We start from the raw sequence: 25,395 nt of genomic DNA on the forward strand, positions 1-25,395 counted from the left end.
TGTTTTAACAACTGGTTTTAATAGTAAATTTTTCTGTTGGAATGATAAGGTTTCTAGGTGGAATGACATACTTTGAGGCAATGCTATCAGTGATATCAAATTAACAAATGGAATGACATTGTTTCTAGGGTTAGGGTTAGGTTATAGGTGATATCACTGATAACATTGCCTCAAAGTATGTCATTCCACCTAAAAACACTGTCATTCCATTTGTAAAAGGGGATATCACTGATAACATTAGCTTAAAGTATGTCATTCCACCTGGAAACGCTGTCATTCCATTTGTAAAAGGTGATATCACTGATAACATAACCTAAAAGTATGTCATTCCACTTAGAAACAATGTCATTCCATTTCATGAGCTGAAAGCATGTCATTCCACCTACATTTCAATCGTTATTCCATTTATAAGAATCTGAATGACAAGGGACCATTTATTGTTCAAATCACTAGCTGTCATTCGTCTTTCCATTTCATGCGTCATTCACTTTAGGGAGTCCTCCAAATAAGACTTTTTCAAGACATTTTGTCTATACAAGATTTTCAAGATGGACTGTCTAAAAACTAGCCTTTCTAGCTAAATGAGGTTTTGCTTGTTGGGCAATTATGTCTTATAATAAGGGTGGCTAGATGTTTTGACTTGAAAATAGACAAATAAACTTCCTAAGATTTTTATTTTTTGCAGTGCAGTGTGTCTTCAGAGTGCATACTGTTATTTATCAATTATTCACCAAAGGTGAAGTGAATATCGGTGACTATTATACATACAGGACACTTTTTCCATGGAATAAAAACACGTGTTCTATTTCCTTCTATTGGGTTTCATTCATTTGGTTCGATAGCATGCAATGCACTGCAAAAAATGATCTCTTGTTGAGAGAAAATATCTTTAATATGGGTGAATTTATCTATTATTTCTTATTAGAAGTTTACTAGAACTCAAATATAAGATTATTTTAGCTTACTTTGAGACACTTTTACTAATTTCAAGCCTTAAATTTTCTTATTCTATTGGCAGATAAATTTGCTTCTTTCTAGAATTGAATGCTTAAAATGAGCAAAATTATCTGCCAATAGAATAAGAAAATTTAAGGCTTGAAATTAGTAAAAGTGTCTCAAAGTAAGCTAAATAATCTTATATTTGAGTTCTAGTAAACTTCTAATAAGAAATAATAGATAAATTCACCCATATTAAAGATATTTTTTCTCAACAAGAAATCATTTTTTGCAGTGTGTTATTAGCATGTCGCTTATCCTACATGTATTACGTCACTCTACCCAATGGAGAATGAGTGAGAAATACTGTAACAATATATCCTTAAACACACACACATACCTGTGTGTGTGTTTAAGGATTCCTATTTGGACGTGTGTAAGGAATGCAGGAGCTGGAAAAACCCTGGAAAAAGGAGTGTGTGTCGACAGTGAGCTGAGCTGCTTTGGAGCCGCAACGTTGTGTTGTTGCTTCATTTACGCTCAAGTTGCTGAGCAAAGCACTGAAAACAAATTGCGTTCTCCAAAAGCTGCGTCTTGGGTCCTTATTCTCCTCACGAGAGCAAGGGCGTTATGGAATCAATTTTGTGCCAAAATGTTCTTACAATACTTTTGAAATATCAAACAAAAATGACAAATCAAAATACAAAAAAAGAAAAAAAAAATTTTTTTAGACTGGCAAACAAATTATTTGTGTAATCGTGCAAAATATCAGTCTATTACTCTTCAGAAACCTTTTATTTTTGTTCTGCGTCTTTCTCAGTTTTGCTTGACGTAATTTATTTTGGTTGCGATTCCAGCTTTCTCGTTTGCGCTCCCTGACTTTTTGCTTGTAGTTTTGGCACAAACTTCCCGTGTGGGCAGGCTGTCCAGGAACGCATTCCCATTGGGTAACTTGTGTTTGACTGACAGCTACGCTCAGCCATTCCCTACTCGGATTCTGGCGGACTGTTTGACGAGTGACCGATCCATTGACGGTGAACAAGGATCGAGTGGACTTCAGTGGCGACTATGATATTGAATTTACACTTTGTTGAATTAATTCAATATCATAGTCGCCACTGAAGTCCACTCCATCCTTGTTTACCGTCAATGGATCGGTCACTCGTCAAACAGTCCGCCAGAATCCGAGTAGGGAATGGCTGAGCGTAGCTGTCAGTCAAACGCAAGTTAGCCAATGGGAATGCATTCCTGGACAGCCCACCCACACGGGAAGTTTGTGCCAAAACTGCAAGCAAAAAGTCAGGGAGCGCAAACGGGAAAGCTGGAATCGCAACCAAAATAAATTACGTCAAACAAAACTGAGAAAGACGCGGAACAAAAATAAAAGGTTTCTGAAGAGTAATAGACTGATATTTTGCACGATTACACGAATAATTTGTTTGCCAGTCTAAAAAAATTGACTTTTTTTCTTTTTTTGTATTTTGATTTGTCGTTTTTGTTTGATATTTCAAAAGTATTGTATGAACATTTTGGCACAAAATTGATTCCATAGGGCATCGGCCATAGCTTACTTTTTACCCGTTTATAGTTATGTTTAACGCTGTGGAACATCTACATGATGATGATACAGTCACTTACCACACCCCAAAAATACACATATGTATATTAAAAAAAAACAACAAATACTACATAAATAATAGGGAAAAAATACACTGTCAGTGCAGTGCCCTGATCAGCACACAGCCCTGAAGGCTGTTTATTTGTCTGCACACAAGTACACACACACACACACACACGTTTGTCTCACTATGCTTGTGAGGACCTTCCATTGACAATTATTATTGCAGTTAATTAATGCCGTGCCTGCACTTATAGTGCCTTGCAAAAGTATTCATACCCCTTGAACTTTTTCACATTTTTCCACCTTACAACCACGAACTTAAAAGTTCTTTATTGAGATTTTATGTGATAGACCAACACAGAGTAGCACATAATTGTGAAGTGAAACGAAAATGATAAATGGTCTTCAAAATTTTAAACAAATAAAAATCTGAAAAATGTGATGTGCATTAGTATTCAGCCCCCCTGCGTCAATACTTTGTAGAGCCACCTTTTGCTGCAATTACAGCTGCAAGTCTTTTGTGGTACAGTATGTCTCTACCAGCTTTGCACATCTAGACACTGAAATTTTTGCCCATTCTTCTTTGCAAAATAGCTCAAGCTCAGCCAGATTGGATGGAGAGCGTCTGTGAACAGCAATTTTCAAGTCTTGCCACAGATGCTCGATGGGATTTAGGTCTGGACTTTGACTGGGCCATTCTAACACATGAATATTCTTTGATCTAAACCATTCCATCGTAGCTCTGGCTGTATGTTTAGGGTCATCGTCTTGCTGGAAGGTGAATCTCCTTCCCAGTCCCAAGTCTTTTGCAGCCTCCAACAGGTTTTCTTCCAGGATTGCCCTGTATTTAGCTCCATCCATCTTCCCATCAACTCTGACCAGCTTCCCTGTCCCTGCTGAAGAAAAGCATCCCCATAGCATGATGCTGCCACCACCATGTTTCACAGTGGGGATGGTGTGTGCAGGGTGATGAGCAGTGTTAGTTTTCTGCCGCACATAGTGCTTTGCATTTAGGCCAAAAAGTTCAACGTTGGTCTCATCTGACCAAAGCACCTTCTTCCACATGCTTGCTGTGTCCCCTACACGGCTTCTTATGCCTGTCTTTCAACAATGGCTTTCTTCTTGCCACTCTTCCAAAAAGGCCAGATTTGTGGAGTGTATGACTTATAGTTGTCCCGTGCGCAGATTCTCCCACCTGAGCTGTGGATTTCTGCAGCTCCTCCAGAGTGATCATGGGCCTCTTGGCTGCTTCTCTGACCAGCGCTCTCCTCGCTCGCTCTGTCAGTTTAGGTGGACGGCCATGTCTTGGTAGGTTTGCAGTTGTGCCATACTTTTTCCATTTTTGAATGATGGATTGAACAGTGCTTCTCGAGATGTTCAGAGCTTGGGATATTTTTTCATAACCTAACCCTGCTTTAAACTTCTCCAGAACTTTATCCCTGACCTGTCTGGTGAGTTCTTTGGTCTTCATGATGCTGTTTGTTCTTCAGTGTTCTCTAACAAACCACTGAGGCCTTCACAGAACAAGTGTATTCATGCTGAGAGTAAATTACACACAGTACGACTCTATTAACTAATTAGATGACTTCTGAAGGCAATTGATTGCGCTGGATTGTATTTAGAGGTATCAGAGTACAGGGGGTTGAATACTAATGCACACCACATTTTTCAGATTTTTATTTGTTTAAAATTTTGAAGACCATTTATCATTTTCGTTTCACTTCACAATTATGTGCTACTCTGTGTTGGTCTATCACATAAAATCTCAATAAAGAACTTTTAAGTTCGTGGTCGTAAGGTGGAAAAATGTGAAAAAGTTCAAGGGGTGTGAATACTTTTGCAAGGCACTGTAAACCTAATTCTAATCTCAGCAATGAAAAGGAAACTTTTTGACTGGTTTTTTTTTCAATTTTTGTTTAAAACAAACAAACAAACAAACAAACAAACAAACAAACACCACAAGAGCAAGTTCCTTGTGGGGACCATCCAAATGTCCCCACAAGGTCGAAATAATCAGATTTTACTCTCTTTGTGTGGACATTTGGTCCTCAGTAGTATATAAAAAGAAACAAACAAACAAACAAGCAAGCACTCACACACACACACACTCACACACACACACACACACTTACATCTGCACCAGGAGGGCCTTGTGGTCCTGAATCTCCTTTATCCCCTTTTGGTCCTTCATCTGTTCGTTCTACGATTTCCTTCATCATCTGTAGATCCCTGATCTAAAGAAAAATGAGAGGTTCTCACACCTGCTGGATAAAACTCACCTGTTATTTTCAGCGTTACACCTCAGAGTACCTCGATGCCAAAATCTGAAAGTGCTCTCTTCACATCCTGAAACAGAAAAAATGCTTGTTAGCCTTCTTGCTCTGTAGGTGTGTGTGTGTGTGTGTGTGTGCGCAGCATAAAAGTCACTTATCATCAGACACGGTCCCTGTGCTGTTTCCTGACTTTCACACAGCTGAGAAACTGTTAGTGTTAAAACCTGAACTTGGCTTTCCATTAATATTTCAAGGTGTGTCTAATTATCGAATGAAATACAGATCCTTAAATGAGCAACCTACTGATTATTAATCAATCAGGGACGCCACAAAATGTTTCACTTAGCTCTGTTTTTGTTCTAAATCGCAGCCGTGAACAGCGTACGCACGTGTTTATGCATGCTCAGGCTACTAGACGCGTCCTTTATGACGTTAAGGAGTCGATTTTAAATGAAGTGCACAAGCGAGCTACATTAGTTAGCGTGGCTTGAGAGGAGCAGGATTTACTTCACTTCGGAAAAGTTGAGCTGTTGACAGAGTTCAAATTCAAACTGCTTTTATTAAATGATAAACACTGAAGAAGTGACATGTGAGGTGCAGTATATGTATAATCAACAGTTATTCCATGAAATCGAGTCGTATATGAGCTGGCAGTCGATGAGGCGCGTAGCACAGAGTTGTCTATAAGCCATGTACGACGAGATTGAGTGGAATAATTGTTTTATTCTATCCACAGTCACTGTATTTTGAGAAACAGAGCATTTTTATTTTTTTTAGCAAATTTGATAAATAAAAGGTCTGACAAAATAATTTCTGCATAGAATGTACAGTGGGGCAAAAAAGTATTTAGTCAGCCACCAATTGTGCAAGTTCTCCCACTTAAAAAGATGAGAGAGGCCTGTAATTTTCATCATAGGTACACTTCAACTATGAGAGACAGAATGGGGGGAAAGAATCCAGGAAATCGCATTGTAGGATTTTTAATGAATTAATTGGTAAATTCCTCGGTAAAATAAGTATTTGGTCACCTACAAACAAGCAAGATTTCTGGCTCTCACAGACCTGTAACAACTTCTTTAAGAGGCTCCTCTGTCCTCCACTCGTTACCTGTATTAATGGCACCTGTTTGAACTCGTTATCAGTATAAAAGACACCTGTCCACAACCTCAAACAGTCACACTCCAAACTCCACTATGGCCAAGACCAAAGAGCTGTCAAAGGACACCAGAAACAAAATTGTAGACCTGCACCAGGCTGGGAAGACTGAATCTGCAATAGGTAAGCAGCTTGGTGTGAAGAAATCAACTGTGGGAGCAATTATTAGAAAATGGAAGGCATACAAGACCACTGATAATCTCCCTCGATCTGGGGCTCCATGGAAGATCTCACCCCATGGGGTCAAAATGATCACAAGAACGTTGAGCAAAAATCCCAGAACTACATGGAGGGACCTAGTGAATGACCTGCAGAGAGCTGGGACCAAAGTAACAAAGACTACCATCAGTAACACACTACGCCGCCAGGGACTCAAATCCTGCAGTGCCAGACGTGTCCCCCTGCTTAAGCCAGTACATGTCCAGGCCCGTCTGAAGTTTGCTAGAGAGCATTTGGATGATCCAGAAGAGGATTGGGAGAATGTCATATGGTCAGATGAAACCAAAATAGAACTTTTTGGTAAAAACTCAACTTGTCATGTTTGGAGGAGAAAGAATGCTGAGTTGCATCCAAAGAACACCATACCTACTGTGAAGCATGGGGGTGGAAACATCATGCTTTGGGGCTGTTTTTCTGCAAAGCGACCAGGACGACTGATCCGTGTAAAGGAAAGAATGAATGGGGCCATGTGTCGTGAGATTTTGAGTGAAAACCTCCTTCCATCAGCAAGGGCATTGAAGATGAAATGTGGCTGGGTCTTTCAGCATGACAATGATCCCAAACACACCGCCCGGGCAACGAAGGAGTGGCTTCGTAAGAAGCATTTCAAGGTCCTGGAGTGGCCTAGCCAGTCTCCAGATCTCAACCCCATAGAAAATCTTTGGAGGGAGTTGAAAGTCCGTGTTGCCCAGCGACAGCCCCAAAACATCACTGCTCTAGAGGAGATCTGCATGGAGGAATGGGTCAAAATACCAGCAACAGTGTGTGAAAACCTTGTGAAGACTTACAGAAAACGTTTGACCTCTGTCATTGCCAACAAAGGGTATATAACAAAGTACTGAGATGAACTTTTGTTATTGACCAAATACTTATTTTCCACCATAATTTGCAAATAAATTATTTAAAAATCAGACAATGTGATTTTCTGGATTCTTTCCCCCCCATTCTATCTCTCATAGTTGAAGTGTACCTATGATGAAAATTACAGGCCTCTCTCATCTTTTTAAGTGGGAGAACTTGCACAGTTGGTGACTGACTAAATACTTTTTTGCCCCACTGTAAAAAACTGGCGAAATGACAGTAGCAATTTGTGAAAAATGCGATGATAATTCTCAAAAAATAAAAAGCAATACGTTCTTACCATCACATGCTTTTATTCCATATTTCGTTGCTTTTTTTAATATTTTTTGGGGGTTTTGTTTTCGGGTAGAGTTTTTATTTCGTCCTCGGTTGGTTTAGCAACACGCTATGCCATTTTGTTTTTCTCTACTCGTGGTATATGACCTGATCACTGAGCTCTATATAAAATCTGGAGAGCTCGGAGCGAAGCCATCTGGCCACCATCTTACCACTCGCATCGTATGGATTTGGTTTGTGTGTTAAACCGTCGTATTCGATCAAATTTGCTCCAAGTATCTCCTGACTTTTTTCCCTTTTCATTCCCTCTTCTTATTTTCTCAACTTTACCCCGCATTCCTTACATATCTTTATCGCGCTCCACTTCACTGTTTTTTGGGTTTTTTTTAAATTCCAGTCCACTCTCTGATCTTTTTTTGAACAGCTCTTTTACTTCTATAATTATTATACCCCCACTATAAAGGAGGGGAGTATACTGGTTTACCTCTGTCTGTCCATCCGTCCATCTCTCTGTCCATCCGAAACATCCATTTTTCTCAGCAACCACAAACCATAGCCACTTGGTACCGAGGTTCAGCTTGAGGTTCGATACCGTGTGTACTGTTTTTAGGTCTGTCCCACATCAACTTCCTGTTTACCGACTGAATGCATTTACGAAACATATAGCGTGGATTTACAAAATTTTCGTAACACTTTTCTTTGCAACTACAAACTACACTGCTCTTTACTTACTTGTTTCAGGGTTAATTATTTGTTGAAGTCAACATTCATAATGTGTCCTATTCCTTCGATTGCTTGCATTCTGATATAAGCGAGAGCGGGGGAATACGTAAGTGAGCAGTAGCTCACAGTTGATCTTGTTATTTCAGTGGAGATTATTTCAGTTTTTCCTCATACAGTGTATCTTTCTCTTTCGTATAGTTCTTCTTCCTTTATCCATCCATCATACCAATACAAAGGCTGTATAATACTTCCTTTCTATTTAGGACAGTTGTTGAAACAGGATTATTTTCTCATGTTATTTGCCATTTTCACTTCATCCTCACAGTCACGTCTTAATTGTATTTATTGATCGCAAGCTGCATGAATATTGTGACAGTGAATGATGTGACCAATAAACACTGTTAAGACGTGACTGTGAGAATGAAGTGAAAATAGCAAACGACATGAGAAAAATTACCCTGTTTTAACAACTGTCCTAAATAGAAAGGTATACTGTATAAAATAAAAACTGAAATAATCTCCATAAAAATAATTATAGTAGTAAAAGAGCCATTCAAAAAAAATAGATCAGAGACTGAACTGGAAAAGGGAAAAAAAAAACAATAACAGTGAAGCGGAATGCTATAAAGATATGTAAGGAATGGGGGTAAAGTGGAGAAAATAAGAGGAGGTGATGAAAGGAAAAAAAAAGTCAGGAGATACTTTTCTTGGGGCAAATTTGATCGAATACGACGGTTTAACACACAAACCAAATCCACGCGATATGAGTGGTAAGATGGCGGCCAGCTGGCTTCACTCATCTCTACAGCAGGGAATAGGCTCTGAGCTCTCCAGACTTTATATAGAGCTCAGTGGACCCGATATCCTAGTAGTAGAGTAACTAATCAGAGCATGCGAATGCTCATATCCAGTGAATGTGGCTAGAATAAATTATTCTGCACAATACTTACCACTGAAGTCCCTGGTTTACCAGGTGAGCCGTCTTCTCCTGGATCTCCCTAACAAAGAAAACCAGAATTTCACATTTGAAAAATGTCTAACGTTCTACAATATACTTCACATATTAGAAAAATAAATCTATTGTACGTCTACACGGAAAAACACACACCAGATCTCCTTTTGCTCCTTGTGGTCCTCTCTCACCCTACAAAACATCATGTGCTGATGAAATGAGGCTTTTATTCACATAAGCAACATGGAGTCATGATTCAAATGTAAATTATGTACTTGGCAGCTTTTTGATTATCTGAAAATAAATCCACCAAAACATGTTGTAGCCCAAAAGTTAAAGATAGTTTACAACCCCGATTCCAAAAAAGTTGGGACAAAGTACAAATTGTAAATAAAAACGGAATGCAATAATTTACAAATCTCAAAAACTGATATTGTATTCACAATAGAACATAGACAACATATCAAATGTCAAAAGTGAGACATTTTGAAATTTCATGCCAAATATTGGCTCATTTGAAATTTCATGACAGCAACACATCTCAAAAAAGTTGGGACAGGGGCAATAAGAGGCTGGAAAAGTTAAAGGTACAAAAAAGGAACAGCTGGAGGACCAAATTGCAACTCATTAGGTCAATTGGCAATAGGTCATTAACATGACTGGCAGGGCTCGAAATTAACTTTTTTTCTTTGTGTCCCCCAGTGGTCCCGAATTCTGTGTTGTATTGTCCCGAATGGAAGCAATAGTGTCCCCATTTTTTTCCTCTCTGAAATAACCAGTGGTTAATATTATCATATGAAGTTACTATTATATTTGTAACTATGTGATTTTGAACCCTTTATATCATTTTTACATTAAGTCACAAGACACAAGCGACACATGTCCTATACATAATCTACTTCAAAATTACAGTTATTGCATTTTCAGTTTATTAAACTTTGGCGATCTCACTGTATGAATAGATACCCATTTATTTAAAGGGGCCAACTAGCTCATTCAGAAAATGTTTCAACTCCCTACATCTGCAGTACACTTTAGTTGAAAATAAGACCCCTTTTATGTTCATTTCATCTACTTATACCTTGAATATCTGTTGGCACTTATAAGGCCAACTTATAATTTTCACCATTACCGTTATCCATTTTTATGAACTTTCCGTTATCCATTTTATGAACTTTCGCTGCCGAAACGTGGGTGCAAATGTTAGCAACATCAGCATAGTGCCAGGTCCGAGCCTAGTTGTGCTGCTGACTGACTAAACTTTCTGAACTAGAAAGACACCAAGAAAACTCACTTATTCTGTTGAACGGTATCTTCTGTCAATATCATCCACATCATTCCTGTTGTATTTTATAACGTGTCTAACAGTGTTCATTAAGTTCATTCAGTTGCTAGCGTTGCCTGCAGACCAGGCGATGACACTTTGGATCCTGAAGGTCCCGGAGACGTTATGTCTGGGCTTTCAGTTTCTTCCCCGCGGTCGGTCCGCTTCAACCACTTAAGCATTTTTGTTCTGGCAAGAGTCGGTGCAGCGTGTGCGGTAGCAATTCCACTCCAAGTCCATATAATGCGGACACCGGCCGAAGATTCTAGAACAGAATGCGCTGCTCTGTAGCCTACGGATGCAGGTGCATCGAAAGTGTAGCTACTATGTATTTTTCGCTGTTAACGTTTTAAAATTAAAATTGACAAATTAGGTGAATGTCTACGTATGTGTTACGGCTTTGTAAATAATATTAATGTAGAACTTTTTTTCTATATCTATTTTTTTCCATTGTCCCAGGATTGTCCCAGATATGATAATTTTGTGTCCCGATGACATTTTTTATGGTCCCCGGGACGTCGGTACACCGTTAGTTTCGAGCGCTGATGACTGGGTATAAAAAGAGCATCTTGGAGTGGCAGCGGCTCTCAGAAGTAAAGATGGGAAGAGGATCACCAATCCCCCTAATTCTGCGCCGACAAATAGTGGAGCAATATCAGAAAGGAGTTCGACAGTGTAAAATTGCAAAGAGTTTGAACATATCATCATCTACAGTGCATAATATCATCACAAGATTCAGAGAATCTGGAAGAATCTCTGTGCGTAAGGGTCAAGGCCGGAAAACCATACTGGGTGCCCGTGATCTTCAGGCCCTTAGACGGCACTGCATCACATACAGGCATGCTTCTGTATTGGAAATCACAAAATGGGCTCAGGAATATTTCCAGAGAACATTATCTGTGAACACAATTCACCGTGCCATCCGCCGTTGCCAGCTAAAACTCTATAGTTCAAAGAAGAAGCCGTATCTAAACACGATCCAGAAGCGCAGACGTCTTCTCTGGGCCAAGGCTCATTTAAAATGGACTGTGGCAAAGTGGAAAACTGTTCTGTGGTCAGACGAATCAAAATTTGAAGTTCTTTATGGAAATCAGGGACGCCGTGTCATTCGGACTAAAGAGGAGAAGGACGAACCAAGTTGTTATCGGCGCTCAGTTCAGAAGCCTGCATCTCTGATGGTATGGGGTTGCATTAGTGTGTGTGGCATGGGCAGCTTACACATCTGGAAAGACACCATCAATGCTGAAAGGTATATCCAGGTTCTAGAGCAACATATGCTCCCATCCAGATGATGTCTCTTTCAGGTAAGACCTTGCATTTTCCAACATGACAATGCCAAACCACATACTGCATCAATTACAGCATCATGGCTGTGTAGAAGAAGGGTCCGGGTACTGAACTGGCCAGCCTGCAGTCCAGATCTTTCACCCATAGAAAACATTTGGCGCATCATAAAACGGAAGATACGACAAAAAAGACCTAAGACAGTTGAGCAACTAGAATCCTACATTAGACAAGAATGGGTTAACATTCCTATCCCTAAACTTGAGCAACTTGTCTCCTCAGTCCCCAGACGTTTACAGACTGTTGTAAAGAGAAAAGGGGATGTCTCACAGTGGTAAACATGGCCTTGTCCCAACTTTGAGATGTGTTGCTGTCATGAAATTTAAAATCACCTAATTTTTCTCTTTAAATGATACATTTCCTCAGTTTAAACATTTGATATGTCATCTATGTTCTATTCTGAATAAAATATGGAATTTTGAAATGTCCACATCATTGCATTCCATTTTCATTTACAATTTGTACTTTGTCCCAACTTTTTTGGAATTAGGGTTGTACAAACAAATGTGAGACTCTGAACATATCTAACTCACCCTAGTTCCTGCAACTCCTGGAACCCCAGGTATTCCCTGAAGGACAAAAATATTACTTCAAATAAAAATCCCAAGCAAACATAGCTACGAAGGTGTAGTTGGGCCAGTGTAGGTTAAAAAAAAATACAGAGCTGAGGGACAAGGTAATATTCTGAGGAAAAAAGAAAAAAACTTGGGATATTCTCTCAGATTATAAAGTCATACATATGCAAGGGGAAAAAAAAAGTCAGAAATGCCGAGATTAAAATGTCACAAATCAACAAGGGGGAAAAAAAAAACTTGGAAAAATAGTGGGGTTTTTTGGTCAAGGATCAACGTCATCACACCACACGTGCCATGATTGAGCTGAGAGTTATAGGAGGAAAGACTTCATTTCCTAGATCATGCAATATACGAGAATAAATTACTAAGACATTTTCAACTACGTTCCTCAGAATGCACTGCAGCCGGGAAGCTGAGAAGCACATGACTGGTTGTTGTTTACAGGATGCAATGTGAAATTACTTTACAAGTCACACAGCTTTTTTCTTCTTTTTTTTTTAAATCCGTTTCCTGTTCATCTTAGTCATTTGTAAATGTATAATTATTGTGGAAGAGCAGTTTCACGTTACGTTCAGTATGTGGATTCTTCTCATCGGACAAAATCTCTTACTCTGAAATGGCCGAGCATTATTGGAAATTAAGTCTTTCCTCCTCGATTGTGCAACATAAAAGAATAAACCGCTTAGAGATTTTCAACTACATTTCCCAGAATGCACTGCAGCCAGGAAGCATCTAACTTTTTTTTTTTTTCTCATAAATTTCTAACTATTTAATCTCTGAAGTTCTGAGGTTTTCTCTGCTTGTAAATTTATGACTTCATAATCTCGGAGAATATTTGCGTTTTTTTACTCATAAAATGGATGACTTTAATCTCAGAAATTCTGAGATTATTTTCTTTTTTTTTTTAACCCTACAATTGCCTGAATACACCATCACCTTTAGCTGTCCTTACAAATAAGGCAGACACATTTTTAAAAAGTTTGAAGGGAAAAACAGCAATGGTATCGATTTCTTTTTCAATAACTGTACATCCTGGAGACTTTTATTCTGATTTATTCTGCTTATACAACAACAACAACAACTTTCCAACAATTATATATTTTTATTTGTTAATGAACACCACATACATTTTTAGCCCTTTATAGTTACATAAACACTTTTTGAACAACCATTTGATTTATATATTTTATTTTTTTATCTGTTTGTTATTAGCCTGTTAGTAAGTTGTTGTTACTCACAGGAGCTCCTGGTGGCCCTTGGGGTCCTGGGATAGGTGCTTGGTCAGCCCCTTTAAGATATATCACCTGAGAGAGAGAGAGAGAGAGAGAGAGAGAGAGAGAGAGAGAGAGAGAGAAGGAAAGACACAGAGCTCGAGAAAGGGAGAGAGACAGAAAGGAGAGAAAGAGAAGGGGGAAGAGAGAGAGAGGAGAGAGAGAGACAGACAGACAGACAGAGAAGGAGAGAGACACAAAGAGAGAGAGAAGGAGAAAGACACAGAGACAGACAGACAGAGCGAGAGAAGGAGAGAGACACAGAGAGAGAGAAGGAGAGACAGAAAGAGAGAGAAAGAAGGGGAGAGACAGAGAGAGAAAGAAGGAGAAAGAGAGACAGAGAGACAGACAGAGAGAGAGAAGGGGAGAGAGAAGGAGAAAGACAGAGAGAGAGACAGAGACACAAAGAGAGAGAGACAGAGAGAGGGAGAAAGGCAGAGAGAAAGAGAAGGAGAGACATAGAAAGAGAGAGCAAGCATCATGATGAAACAGTGAAACAATCTGACTTTATAATTACACCCCCAAATAATTGCATTTCAAATAAATTCTGGCAACAATACCCCCACAATCAATCTCTCTCTTTCTCTCTCTCTCACACACACACACACCGGTCCTGGAGGTCCAATGTTCCCGGGGGCCCCTGGTGGTCCAGAAGGACCCATGGGGCCAGTGGGTCCTGCAATGCCCCGATCCCCCTTCAGCCCATCCTGACCCTGAGAGAAAGGAAGAACAAATTAATTATTTAAATAATGTGCTCATCAAATAGGCTCATCTGTGAAGCGAGCCTGTCAGACTGAATTACTGTAATTAGAGTTTGGTTTAATCAATGCATATGCAGAAGAATTTGTGTGTGTGTAAAAGAGTGTGACATTTTACACCACATAAAAAGCCACTCGGTCAGGTGTGAAAGGAAAATCATTAGAGAGTCACTAAAGAAAATAAATGATGTGGATGGAGCCGGAGACATTTGCTATGGTACAATGCAGCCTGATAAATAACTCTAATGATGGATCATTTAGGATGGAAACCCTTCCTTACACAACTGTACTCTCATCTTTACTTAACTGTCGAGAGTGACCAACACACAACATCTACATAACGAACAAAGTCTTTTGTTTTTTAAATACAGTGGATTCAGAAAGTATCCAGACCCCTTTATTTGCTGCACACTTTCTTGTGTTGAGGATTTATATAATAATAATAATAATAATAATAATAATAATAATGGGGCGACACGGTGGTGTAGTGGTTAGCGCTGTCGCCTCACAGCAAGAAGGTCCGGGTTCGAGCCCCGTGGCCGGCGAGGGCCTTTCTGTGCAGAGTTTGCATGTTCTCCCCGTGTCCGCGTGGGTTTCCTCCGGGTGCTCCGGTTTCCCCCACAGTCCAAAGACATGCAGGTTAGGTTAACTGGTGACTCTAAATTGACCATAGGTGTGAATGTGTTAGGACTTGGACTATCTCGGCCTCTAGAGGCCGCTATTATTTTCTGTTGTTGTCATGTTTGTTTTGACTGCTAGAGGCCGCTATTGTTTCTGTGTGTTGTGTTTTGTTTTTCCATGTGCCTTGTGCCCCGCCTAGTCCTCATTATTGCCACCTATGTTCTATTTTAGTTTGTGTATAAATACTTCGTCAGTTTGGTCCCTAGTCACGGAGTCTTTGTGCTGTTATGTTATCACCTGACACCTCTGTTCCGTGTTCCTCGCCTATGTCTTTGTGGTTTTTGTACTTTGCTTTCTTTTGGACTTTGTATTTACTATTTTTGGATCTTCTGAGCGTTTGAATTTTTGCCTCTTCTTTTCTGGTTTTTGGCTCTTTGTTTTGATTTTGAACTTTTGTTTTTTTCCCCGGTTATCTTCTGAGTGTTTGGATTATACTTTTTGTTTTTGCCTTAGATTGTAAATATTGTAAATAAACTGTTTTTTTTACTCTACTTTCACCTCACTCCTCTGCACTTGAGTCATTCCCCTGGTGGCCTAGTGGGGGTTTGCTGGATCATTACACCAGTGACCTGGGTTCGATTCCCAGCAAAAACCCTAACAGAATGTGAGTGTGAATGGTTGTTTGTCTATGTGTCAGCCCTGTGCTGACCTGGCGACTTGTCCAGGGTGTACCCCACCTTTCGCCTGTAGTCAGCTGGGATAGGCTCCAGCTTGCCTGCGACCCTGTAGAACAGGATAAAGCGGCTAGAGATAATGAGATGAGAATAATATTAATGGACTTTATTTTCAGAAGGTTAATAACCAGTTTAGCTCAAGCTAATCTCACACTAGGCCTTCAAATTTGGCACAGGATTTTACACCGGATGCCCTTCCTGACGCAACCCTCCCCAATCTATCTGGGCTTGGGACTGGCACTAAGTATGCACTGACTTGTACAAACCCAGTGGTTGGGTATTTTTACTTAATCTGCATGTCTTTAGACTGTGGGGGAAACCAGTGCACCCGGACAAACCCGCACAGATATGGGAGAACGTGCAAACTCCATACAGAAAGGCCCCTGTTGGCCATGAGGATCAAACCTGGAACCTTCTTGTTGTGAGGCGACAGTACTAACCACTGCACCGCCATACATTACATTACAGGCATTTAGCAGATGCTCTTATCCAGACCGACGTACAGCAGGACTGTGACATACTCACAGCAGCAGGCAGCCCAGGGAGCAGTTAGGGGGTTAGTTACCTTGCTCAAGGGAACTTCAGGCATTCCTGCTGGTCCAAGGAATCAAAACCAGTGACCTTTTGGTCCCAAAGTTGCTTCTCTTACCTTGAGATCATGGCTTCCCCCATGGCCTAAAGGTCAGAGACGCAGCTTTGGGATTTTGATTTTGAATGGATATAATTGTTATTTTCACCCATAATGATGAAGCAAAAACATGTTTAGAGATTTTCAAAATTATTCATAAAAGTATTCAGACCAACTTGTGATCAGGTGCATCCTGTTTGCTTGAATTATCCTTGAGATGTGTGTAGAACTCAACTGGAGTCTACCAGTTGCAATGTGAATTGAATAGACATAGCTTGGAAAGACACACACCAGATTCTATACACAATTTACACTGCTTTGCCCAAAAACCAAGCCATGAATTCCAAGGACCTGTCTGTGGATCTTTGCAATCAAATTTTGGCAAGGCATAAACCAGGACAAGGCTCTACATCAAATTCCAAGCCTTTTAGTACTTCCAGGACTAGAGTGGCCTCTAATGATTTTGAAATAGAAGAAGTTTGGCACAATCTTGAGCCGTCCTAGAGTTGGCCATCTGGCCAAAATGGACATCCAGAAAACAATGGCTTTGGTCAGTGAGGTAAGAAAGAACCCAACAGTCACTCTGAAAGAGCTCCTAACGTCCTGTGCAGAGATGGGAGAACCTATAGGATGGACAACCATCTCAGCAGCACTCTATAGATCAGGCCTTCATGGCAGAGCCATAAGATGTTAAACAGAGGCTAAACAGCATGTAAATGACTCTGGAAATGTGTGGAAAAAGATTCTTTGGTCTGATAAGATGAAAATTGAACACTTCGGGCAGAACAGCAAGCACTATGTCTGGTGAAGAACAGAAAACCAGGCACTGTACATCACCTGGCTAATACTGTACCTTCCCTACAGTGAAACATGGTGGTGGCAGCATCATGCTATGTGGGTGATTCTCGGCAGTGAGGACAAGGAGACTCATAATAACAAGGACGTAGTAACATAATAACATCTGGCCTGCCATCAAAACAACCATGACGACCAAAACATGAAACAGAACTGAAATGTGACAATGTGAGAGAGGACCGACTTCCACGTCAAACTGTTTACAACAGGAAAATCAACAAAGGACTAAATTTTGTTCCCTGATGGAAGATCAACCCAAAACATAGATCAGAAGTGAATTCACATGATAAATGAGAGAGGAGATACAATTCTAGTCAGAAGAAAATTCGTTGACCTAATTACTAATTTGTTAGCAAAAAAAAATTGACAATACAATGACCCAAGTGTTGTGCAGAAGGTCGAGTTCTTTCATATGAAAGTTCCCCGAGGGAAGATCTACCCAAAACATCGATCAGAACTGCAAGAGGAGATACAATTCTAATGAGAAGTCCCAAAATTCGAAAAGGTGACCTAATTAGCAGTTCGTTAGGAAAAAATTTGACAAAACAATGGCCAAGTGTTGTACAGAAGGTTGAGTTCTTTCAAACAAACAATCAGAACTGAAATCCATTGAGAATCGAGGGAGGTGATACGATTTAGCTGAAAATAAACAAAGTTGTAAACAAATTGTTTACAACAGGAAAATCAACACAAAAAAAAACCAATCAAGTCTTGTTCCTCAAGGGAAGATCGACCCAAAACATCGATCAGAACTGGAATCGGATGAGAAATAAGAGAGAAGATACAATTCTAATGAAAGGTCTGGAAAATTTTTTAATTTGGCCTAATTAGTAACTTGTGAGCAAAAAATTTGACCAAAAACAATGACTAAGTTTTGTGTGGAGTAATGAGTTCTTTCAAACAAAACAATCAGAAGGGAAATCTCTGGAAAACTGACAGAGAAGATACGATTTAACTGAATCATGGACAATGGACGGACGCCATGCCATGGCAACAGCTCATCGGCCTTATGGACAGATGAGCTAACAATTGAAGGACAGATAAATACAGCCAAATAGAGGAACATCCTTGAAGAAAGTCTCTTGCAAACTGAGCCTGAGGTGACAGTTCACCTTTCAACACGATAATGAATGCAAGCATACAGCCAAAACAACACTGCAGTGGCTTCAGGGCAAGTCTCGGAATGTCCTTGAATGGCCCAGCCAAAGCCCAGACGACTTAAACCCCACTGATGATCTGTGGAGAGACCTGAAGATGGCAGTCCACAGACACTCACCATCCAAGTTGATGGAGTTTGAGAGGATCTGCCAGTAAGAATAATAAGTTGCGCAAATCCAGGTGCAAAGCTTCTCGAGATGTATCCAAGAAGACATGTTCTCACTTCATCTTTATCGGTGATTAAGTGTAGATTAATGGGTAAAAATGGCAATTATATCCATTCAAAATCAAATCCACAGCACATTAATGTGTGCACCACATAAAAGGGTCTGAATACTTTGAGTCCACTGTTTATTCAGACTTCATAATAATTCCAAATAAATTTGAACAAATAAGGGTGATGTTAGATTTTGTTTGATTTATAACTTAAAGTGCATATCCTGGACCAATTTCGTGGGGTTTTTTATATGAAAGTATGTCCCTTTACACACTCATCCAGAAGGGTCATTTTGCACAAGGCCATGTGTCTACAGCAGAAAAGAATAAAATAACAAAACGCGTCTGGAAAAATCCCAAGGGAGTCTGGAGCCAGATTCGTGACGTTACCTGCGGAAGCGCCAGCAGGCTGCGAGAGCTTTGCACGGTTTCAGTGCACAGCCTGTGTAGACCAAGCGCTCCCATTTCTCTCTCATTGTCCGGTCTTGCATTCCGGTCTTGCATTCTGTTTTTAGTTACAATTTGTACTTTGTCCCAACTTTTTTGGAATTGGGGTTGTATATAGATGCAGTTCATTATTCATCACAAACACCAGGGTTCCCACCACCTTCGCTCACAACGGCAAGATTTTTCTCCTCATCTTCATCAATGCTGCGGAAATCTAATCTTCCATCCTGTTGGAGAACTCATTAACGACGGAGTCCAAGCTTAATAAAGGATACAAATTCCTCAGTGAAGAATTGATTCACAGTGATCAGGGTATATTAACATTGAAAGTTTCTGACTGCAGAGTTGAATTCTGGGGAAAAAAAATGTTCTATTTCTATTGCTGTTGGAGTTTTGAGATGTTTCGCTGCTGCACACACACACACACACACACACACACACACACACACACACACACACACACACTGTGTATACTGTGTGTAAATGTTTTGCCAAGATAAAAAGCAGCCTGCATTTTAGGATTCTGGAGATGGCTGAAGCAAGCGAGCAACAACACCACGTGACCACCGTGGGGCATGTTTGACCTACTTTTAACCAAAACAAGTTGGCGTGGGCAAACACGGCGGACTCGGCTCTCCTGCCAGCGGAAAAGAAAAGCCTGCCTAGTGAGTGCAACTGTAAGATAGAACAAGGCTAGATGATGTGTCATTTTTCTGGACAGATAACTAAACCATTCTAGCTAGCGCTTAGCTATCTTAGCCTTAGAATGCATGGGCTTGACTCCACAGTAGCGAGTATGGAGTTAAACACCTAATGTTTTTATCTTACAAAGAAATGAGAACACAAAAGCAGTAACAGAGAAAAGATATAAAATATTCATCTTTTGTTTCACAGATCTATTCACGAATGTCAACCACAAATTACATCCCTGCGACTCAAAACTCTCCAAGGTCGATGCAGAGTCACGATGTTTTCCGCAGATCAGCATCTTGGTGTTCCGTAGTTCCGCTAATTAGTTAAAGCTCCTCGCATTCGGCTGTTTCCTGATTCCGTCGGGCCGTACTGTTTACCTCAACAGGTAGGAAAACGGTCACAAAACGGAGAAAAGCGACCCTCAGGACATCATGTTGACGAGATGTGATCATTTTGATGATATTCTTGCGGGACATAGGAAAATATCATGCCCAATAAAAAAAGTTTTGAAAATTTCAGATGACTTTGTAGTCAGCACCTTTAACTTATTAGAGAGATATGTAGTTAATTCACATTGTCTATGCCAGGGCTTTTCAAAGTGTGGGGCGCGGCTCCCCTAGGGGGCGCCAGAGTTCTTCAGGGGGGGCACAACGTGAGGAAAAATAAACCAGAATAAGTTACTATTGCGGACATTTAGCGAACTTCAGCTAGCCTTTGCCAGAGACAAAATGGATCGATTTTTAGTACCTAAAGCTACAGTGAGTGAGGAGACAGAGTCTGGGCCAAGCAAAAAAAAAAAAGAAGGAAGTATGACCACGATTATTTAAAGTTTGGATTTTCATGGACTGGATCTGAAGATGCTCCACTGCCACAGTGTGTTGTCTGCCAAGAGGTGCTAGCTAACGATGCTATGAGATGTTTAAAATGTGTAAAACAAGATGTTTTAAAAAAGCACAAATGTTTAAAATGTGTAAAAAAGATGTTTTAAAAAGCACAGATGTTTAAAATATGTAAAAAAAAAAGGGGTTTTAAAAAAGCACAGACGTTTAAAATGTGTAAAAAAAAAAAGATGTTTTAAAAAAGCACAAATGTTTAAAATGTGTAAAAAAGATGTTTTAAAAAGCACTGATGTTTAAAATGTGTAAAAAAAGATGTTTTAAAAAGCACAGATGTTTAAAATATGTAAAAAAAAGGGGTTTTAAAAAAGCACAGATGTTTAAAATGTGTAAAAAAAGATGTTTTAAAAAAGCACAAATGTTTAAAATGTGTAAAAAAGATGTTTTAAAAAGCACAGATGTTTAAAATGTGTAAAAAAGATGTTTTAAAAAGCACAGATGTTTAAAATATGTAAAAAAGGGGTTTTAAAAAAGCACAGATGTTTAAAATGTGTAAAAAAAAGATGTTTTAAAAAAGCACTGATGTTAAAAATGTGTAAAAAAAAGAGGTTTTAAAAAGCACAGATGTTTAGTAAAAAAGGGGTTTTAAAAAAAAGCACAGATATTTAAAATGTGTAAAAAAGATGTTTTAAAAAGGCACTGATGTTAAAAATGTGTAAAAAAAAGAGGTTTTAAAAAGCACAGATGTTTAGTAAAAAAGGGGTTTTAAAAAAAAGCACAGATATTTAAAATGTGTAAAACAAGATGTTTAAAAAAGCAGATGTTCAAAATGTGTAAAACAAGATGTTTAAAAAAGTACAGATGTTTAAAATGTGTAAAAAATATGTTTTAAAAAAGCACAGATGTTTAAAATGTGTAAAACAAGATGTTTAAAAAAGCACAGATGTTTAAAATGTGTAAAAAAGAGGTTTTAAAAAGCACAGATGTTTAAAATGTGTAAAAAAAGGGGTTTTAAAAAAGCACAGATGTTTAAAATGTGTAAAAAAGGGGTTTTAAAAAAGCACAGATGTTTAAAATGTGTAAAACAAGATGTTTAAAAAAGCACAGATGCTTAAAATGTGTAAAACAAGATGTTTTAAAAAGTACAGATGTTTAAAATGTGTAAAAAATATGTTTTAAAAAAGCACAGATGTTTAAAATGTGTAAAACAAGATGTTTAAAAAAGCACAGATGTTTAAAATGTGTAAAAAAGAGGTTTTAAAAAGCACAGATGTTTAAAATGTGTAAAAAAAGGGGTTTTAAAAAAGCACAGATGTTTAAAATGTGTAAAAAAGGGGTTTTAAAAAAGCACAGATGTTTAAAATGTGTAAAACAAGATGTTTAAAAAAGCACAGATGCTTAAAATGTGTAAAACAAGATGTTTTAAAAAAGCACAGATGTTTAAAATGTGTAAAAATAATGTGTACAACAACCATTTTTTTAAAAATACAAATGGAACATTAAGTATAGCAACAACAAAAATTGTGGTGGGGGGCGCTGTTGTTTATTTGCTCTCGGGGGGCTGACTCTCCCACACTTTGAAAACCCCTGGTCTATGCATTATTTCATATTTATGGCAGTTACGTTCATTTTCATTATTCCTTTTACAAATGATAAAACTGTGGATGGGTGATAACTTATGATAGATAACATCCTTTGGGTAACGTTAGGTAGATTCCTTTGAGAGCCGAGTTAAGATTCGCATATGTCCTTTCCACCAACATAAACTAGGCGCTACTTCTGGGCTGGTGCTAGTGTTGGTTCAACTTGCAAATCTTCTTAGGATGGGTTTGCTTTTCCACTGGCTAAAGAGCCACATCATTATTTCACTGTATACATCTCCACTTTCCTAGCAACGTTAGCACCAAGCACTAAACTAGCTCAGTGTTTTTAATTGTGATCACAAAGTTCCAATTGGTCTTGTAGGCCATGATAATCCTGTCTCCAGCCTCTGAGGAACCAAGCGGTTCCTGGTTCCAGACCAGCAAAGTGTTGGTGCCGGTCTCGACCCAGTTTTCCTGGCCGATAGCCGGTTCTTTGGCTGTTGAAACTCTTAGAACTGGTACGAGATTAGGCACTGGTTCTGAACTAGCCTTCGAACTTCCTTCGTGAAAATGACAAGTGATTTCGTTTTTTCAGTGGACAGCGAAGTGGTAGTCATAGCTACCGTAGATGCTACTGATGATGTGAAGATGCAAAGAGCCACACCCACACTTGAGGTTAGCTTGAGAGTCAGATTAGCTTAGCTCAGAACTATATCTGCTTGCTGCTTTTGCACTTTGCTGCCTCTAAACTCTCATTTTATCACCTGCTAACAAAACTTATAAATGAATGGGAGATGGGATGATGAAAGCAGGCGCTTTCATATCTGCTGTTATAGCATCATCTTTATCCATTAACCTAGCAGTGGAGAATGATCATTCAGAACCATTTCAAAGCAATCTCACAATCATTATGTACTTTTCCAGCCAGGGCAATGACACGGTCGATTCGGCGGGCCTTCACTGCTGTCCAGGATACATCAAGACCACCCACACTACAAATATTACATGGTCTTACAGTATATATCTCAAACCACCACTTACAAGCGAATCATCCAGGAAGCGTATTAATGCCAGGTGTTTACTGGGTCTCGCTTTAACTTCTATATGGACTAGATCATGACTTGGCAATGACACCCTTAAAGACTTGGTCTTAACTTGATCTCATCTAGTCCTGGTCTTGGACTTCACAATGGTGGTCTTGATTACATCTCTAATCCAAAGCATCCTGTTTTGATTGTGTGCAAGAGCTCAAAAATAATCAGATATGATCTTCCATCAGTGCAATCTCTGTATACCAAATTCATCCAGAACAGAGCTTTAAAGGAACAGTCCACCGTACTTCCATAATGAAATATGCTCTTATCTGAATTGAGACGAGCTGCTCCGTACCTCTCCGAGCTTTGCGCGACCTCCCAGTCAGTCAGACGCAGTCAGACGCGCTGTCACTCCTGTTAGCAATGTAGCTAGGCTCAGTATGGCCAATGGTATTTTTTGGGGCTGTAGTTAGATGCGACCAAACTCTTCCGCGTTTTTCCTGTTTACATAGGTTTATATGACCAGTGATATGAAACAAGTTCAGTTACACAAATTGAAACGTAGCGATTTTCTATGCTATGGAAAGTCCGCACTATAATGACAGGCGTACTAACACCTTCTGCGCGCTTCGGCAGCGCATTGATACGGAGCTCAGATATCAATACGCTGCCGAAGCGCGCAGAAGGTGTTAGTACGCCTGTCATTATAGTGCGGACTTTCCATAGCATAGAAAATCGCTACGTTTCAATTTGTGTAACTGAACTTGTTTCATATCACTGGTCATATAAACCTATGTAAACAGGAAAAACGCGGAAGAGTTTGGTCGCATCTAACTACAGCCCCAAAAAATACCATTGGCCATGCTGAGCCTAGCTACATTGCTAACAGGAGTGACAGCGCGTCTGACTGCGTCTGACTGACTGGGAGGTCGCGCAAAGCTCGGAGAGGTACGGAGCAGCTCGTCTCAATTCAGATAAGAGCATATTTCATTATGGAAGTACGGTGGACTGTTCCTTTAAGTATGTCCTCTGGATTCTGCCAGCCAGTGTGAGAGAATTTTGACTCTAGCTTGCTGTTTAGAGCTTCAGAATGTGTTAGGATTTCCGTGGTCTCTGGGGCATCAGGAGCTGCTTGGTTTGCCACGGTTATCTTTTTATCTTGATTATGTGGCTCTGGGCTGTGAGGGCCAGATGGTAGAATCCACCTTTGTTAGGTGGAGGTGTGAAGCCTCCAAGACTGCTCTCCCATTTCAATATTTTATGGGCCTCACACACCCCCAGACTCCTCTCACACACACAGTGACACACACACACACGACCAGTGATGGGAATAACGGCGTTAGAAATAAACGGCATTACTAACGGCGTTATTTTTTTTAGTAACGAGTAATCTAACTAATTACTTTTTACATCGTTATAACGCCGTTCCCGTTACTTACAATAAAATGCTATGCGTTACTTTATTAAAGCTGTTTTCATCTGGCACGCTGCTCGTTCAGCCTTTCTTTACTCTGCTTTAGTGTGGGGCGGGGAGATGCGAGACAATGGCATAGTAAGCCAATCAGAGTAGATTTGGACAACATACGTACAACATACGTAAGTAGGCTACGTCTACTGCACTATTGCGCACACTTTCAATCAGAAGACACAGCGATGGCGAGCGGTCAGCCCAAGACTGCGTTTTCAAATTGGAAATACAGCCATTACTTTTCATTACTTGAAATAAAAGGCAAAAATGTCTACGTGCAATGCACATTATGTCAAGGAACAAAGCGTTTGTCCTCGTCAGTGGCCAGTAATTCAAACCTTATGAAGCACCTCACCTCATCTCATGGCAGTACCAAGCTAGTGGCCAAGAATGCCCAAGGTAACGTTAGCAGCCCAAACCCAGATGGGAGCTTTGGTGACGCACAAGGAGATGGAGGAGCCACACCATCAAAACAGCAAAGGCGGGGTACACCCTGGACAAGTCGCCAGGTCATCACAGGGCTGACACATAGACACAGACAACCATTCACACTCACATTCACACCTACGGTCAATTTAGAGTCACCAGTTAACCTAACCTGCATGTCTTTGGACTGTGGGGGAAACCGGAGCACCCGGAGGAAACCCACGCAGCCACGGGGAGAACATGCAAACTCCACACAGAAAGGCCCTCGCCGGCCACGGGGCTTGAACCCGGACCTTCTTGCTGTGAGGCGACAGCGCTAACCACTACACCACCGTGCCACCCCTTACATATATTTTATTATTATGTATTTTTTGGTACATTGCTTGACATGCATACTTTCATTTTTGA

General features: G+C 39.9%; 1 protein-coding gene across 1 annotated transcript in view; it reads right to left on the minus strand.

Moving 5' to 3' along the window:
- The window catches only part of col7a1 (collagen, type VII, alpha 1), a 519,627-nt gene that overhangs the window by 158,327 nt on the left and 335,905 nt on the right, over positions 1-25,395 (minus strand). The window contains exons 68-74 of the mRNA XM_060918496.1: positions 14,139-14,243; positions 13,498-13,563; positions 12,218-12,253; positions 9,173-9,208; positions 9,015-9,062; positions 4,868-4,903; positions 4,690-4,791 (exon numbers count right to left, since the gene is read on the minus strand). Of these exons, the coding sequence (XP_060774479.1) occupies positions 4,690-4,791; positions 4,868-4,903; positions 9,015-9,062; positions 9,173-9,208; positions 12,218-12,253; positions 13,498-13,563; positions 14,139-14,243 (429 nt within the window). The remainder of the gene's footprint in view (positions 1-4,689; positions 4,792-4,867; positions 4,904-9,014; positions 9,063-9,172; positions 9,209-12,217; positions 12,254-13,497; positions 13,564-14,138; positions 14,244-25,395) is intronic.

Source organism: Neoarius graeffei, chromosome 4 (assembly GCF_027579695.1).
Source record: "Neoarius graeffei isolate fNeoGra1 chromosome 4, fNeoGra1.pri, whole genome shotgun sequence".
Classification (NCBI taxonomy): Eukaryota; Metazoa; Chordata; class Actinopteri; order Siluriformes; family Ariidae; genus Neoarius; species Neoarius graeffei.